The 3,151-nt window shown below is 59.9% G+C and overlaps 1 protein-coding gene across 1 annotated transcript in view; it reads right to left on the bottom strand.

Annotated features, from left to right (window-relative positions):
• ATP8B3 (ATPase phospholipid transporting 8B3) overlaps nucleotides 1-3,151 on the bottom strand; it is a 39,518-nt gene that overhangs the window by 12,427 nt on the left and 23,940 nt on the right. The window contains exons 19-22 of the mRNA XM_045300038.1: nucleotides 2,278-2,353; nucleotides 1,989-2,094; nucleotides 1,499-1,886; nucleotides 852-1,075 (exon numbers count right to left, since the gene is read on the bottom strand). Of these exons, the coding sequence (XP_045155973.1) occupies nucleotides 852-1,075; nucleotides 1,499-1,886; nucleotides 1,989-2,094; nucleotides 2,278-2,353 (794 nt within the window). The remainder of the gene's footprint in view (nucleotides 1-851; nucleotides 1,076-1,498; nucleotides 1,887-1,988; nucleotides 2,095-2,277; nucleotides 2,354-3,151) is intronic.

Genomic DNA, 3,151 nt, shown 5'->3' with positions numbered 1-3,151 from the left:
GGGGGGCGGCGTACAAGGAGAAGAGAGTTAAAGAGCACGGCCTTCAGGGGTTGGCGGGGACGGAATTCAGGAGAGTTAGAAAGTCACCTTCTATTCAAGCCTGGCGCTGAGCTATGAGCTAGAGAAGCTCAGAGCAGTGTGCGGGGCCTGGTGCTTTTTAAACCCTTGAGTGGTGGGCGTTGTGTTTTGTTTTCTGTGGGTGCGTTTTCAAAGGTCAGCAGTTTGAAACCGCCAGCCGCGCCTGTGCGCCTTCTTCTCCCGTCAAGAGCGGTACCGCCTGGGAAACTCACGGGAGCCGTTTCTACCTTGTCCTGTTGGGTCGCTATGGGTCAGAGTCGACTCCATGGCAGCGCATGTGTTTTTGTGTTGTGTGTTTTCATGACAGAAAAGGCTCAGGCAAGAGTTGCTGCGGTCCGGGGTGCTGTCTGGTCCCTCTCAGCCCGTGGGGATCCCGTAGGACCGAGTCGATCCACACCAGCACTGGCTCACGGCTGCAGTTTATAACTAAATAGAAGCTCTGGTGGTGTGGCAGTTAAGCACCCCACGGCTAACTGCAAGGTGGGGTGGCGGTTGGCATGGCCCTGGGATGCATGGTTATGGGTGGCTCTGTTCCTTCCTACTGGGTTTCGGGGCATCAGAAGCCACTCGGTCACAATGCGGAATTTTTGAGGGAGATGGACAGGCCTTTCCTCCACGGACCCAACCAATGGCCTTCGGCTTAGCAGGTGAGCATTTATTCACCGATTCACTGAGGGCCCTTGCACAAATGAGGCGGGGCTAGACAGGAGGGGAGGGGCTTCACAGAGCAACGCCCCCCTCAAGGCAGGGAGCGCCCCCGCCCCGCCTCGCACCTGGGCTGTGATGCCATTGTAGAAGGCGAACCAGATCTGGGACATCATGCTGGCCAGCGTCTTGTAGATGAAGTAGCGCAGGAACTTGCAGACGCGCAGGTAGGACCAGCGCCCGTGAACCAGCAGCAGGCGCTGTAGGTAGGCGAACTGGGCCAGGACGTAGTCGCTGTTCTGCACAGCCTGCATGCCCTCCTGGCCCGCCAGTCCCACACCGATGTCTGCCGCTGCAGGACAGCGCAGCCTGAGGCCCAGGCCAGCCTGGACGCCCTGCCCGGCTCCCGGTCCCCAAAGCCACCCCCGGAGCCACCCCACAGCTCCTGCATCGGCCCCCGACCCCAGCCCCCCTTGTCCTGATCCCCACACAGCCCCTGGACTGTCTGTCCCCCATTCCCCAACACCCTCTCACTCTCTCCACCACCCCTTGGGCCTCGCACACACCCTCATTGCTCCTTACAGGGCGTCCCTCCCCATCTCCATCTCCCACACTGTCCCTGCCCTCCCTGGACCCTGGTCCCCGAAGGACTGTACTCTCCTGACAGCCCCACCCCTGGGACAGTCCTACCCCCAGGACTGCCCCACTTCCGACAGCCCCGCCCCTGGGGCCACCCCATCTCTGACCAAAGGCGGGCCGCCAGCCAGGCACTCACTTTTGATCATGTTCACATCGTTGGCCCCGTCCCCAATGGCCAAGGTGACGCCGCCCTTGTGCCTCTTGATGAGCTTCACGATCAGGGCCTTCTGCTTGGGCGTCACCCGGCAGCAGATGACCGCCTGGCAGCGCAAGGCCAGGTCCACGAAGGCCCGCTCGCGCTGCACCTGGAGGCTCTCGAGGGGCTTAGCGCTCTCCGAATCTGCGTAGACCCCCATCCGGCAGGCCCTCAGCTGGCTCACCACGGAGCGCCACAGCCTGGGCAGCCGCCCGGTCCACCACGTGTCCTGCGGCTGGCCGGGCTCCTGCCAGGACTCCTCCACCTGCCCTGTGGGGGGCAGGCTGGCCTGGGGCTTTTGGTACAGGTCGGGGGTCATCAGCTGGTCCTGCGGAGGAGAGGGCCCGTCACGCTGGGCCTGCAGGCCCTGCTCGGTTGCTCCCCAGCCCACCAGCCCGAGGCGGGGAGCCTGGCTGGCAGCGACACTGACCAGGAAGTCCCCCGTGATGACCATGGCCGTCTTGAGCTGCAGTGGGAGGCGGATCTTGGAGGCCTGCAGGTTGCTGTCGCTGTCGCAGCTGGCATCCATCCTGCGGCTGTGGGGGCAGCCAGCGGGGGCGGGGAAGAGCCACATCACATCACTCGGCCCAGTCTTGGCCCCCTGGTGCCCGCGTGGCCCTCTCCCCACGACTGGGAGACGCCCCTGGGGGCGCCCTCTGGACAGGGTGCTGGCCTGCACCCCTTCCGACCAGTCCTTCCTCCCGCCCCTCCCCTCTCACGTGATCTCATTCTCCTCTAGGATGACCATGTCCTCGGTGAGCAGCTGGCAGGCAAAGCCGATATTCACCGCTGTCTCTGCAAGGAGGGGGCGCCGACGAGTCCCGCCAGACCCAACCCACCCCCACCCCCCACCAATCACAGCAAGCACGCTCCGGCCGGGCCGCCACGAGTGGCTCGGAGAAGGGCCTGTCAACAGTGCTGGCCAATGAGAGCCAGCCCTGAGACTCCGGCTGTAGTTTTGTGTCCACTGGCTCCCTGTGGGGCAGGGGTTGCTGGAGAGGATTGTGAATGGGACTCGGGGTGGGGGGCTGCAAAGAGGGCCCTCGAGAAGGCCCAGGCACCAAGGACTAACTGACCGTGCTTCGGGACCCGGAGGAAGGTCTTCATTCATTTTTTAAATCATCAGGGGGGACATGAACGCGATCTGACCATTCTTGTGAGGTGTGGCCTAGTGATGGCTTGTTGGGCTGCTAACAGAGCGGCCACTTCTCGGGAGAATGATGAGGCTTTCTAGTTTGGTAAAGAGCTAGAGTCTGGGCAGTGAAAGCCCAAAATCCACTTGCAGAGTCTCCACGTGGATTAAGCCTCTGGAGAATCCCCTCTGACCGCTGGCCAGCGATGTCAGTCGCCTGGCCATCAGACAGAGCACAGTGGAAAGTGGATTAATGCAGATGTAGTTAGGTTAAAAGTTAAGACCTTGTCATTTGTTCTCCCTGTTGACCCTTTTAAAAAATATATATATTTAGCTTTCATTCTTTTTTAAAATATATATATATTTAGCTTTCATTCTTTTTTAAAATATATATATATTGAGCTTTCATTCTTTTTTAAAATATATATATATTGAGCTTTCATTCTTTTTTAAAATATATA

Source organism: Echinops telfairi, unplaced genomic scaffold, assembly GCF_000313985.2.
Source record: "Echinops telfairi isolate 266 unplaced genomic scaffold, ASM31398v2 ScPeMD7_7459;HRSCAF=8497, whole genome shotgun sequence".
Classification (NCBI taxonomy): Eukaryota; Metazoa; Chordata; class Mammalia; order Afrosoricida; family Tenrecidae; genus Echinops; species Echinops telfairi.
This window is presented reverse-complemented; position numbering and strand designations above follow the sequence as displayed.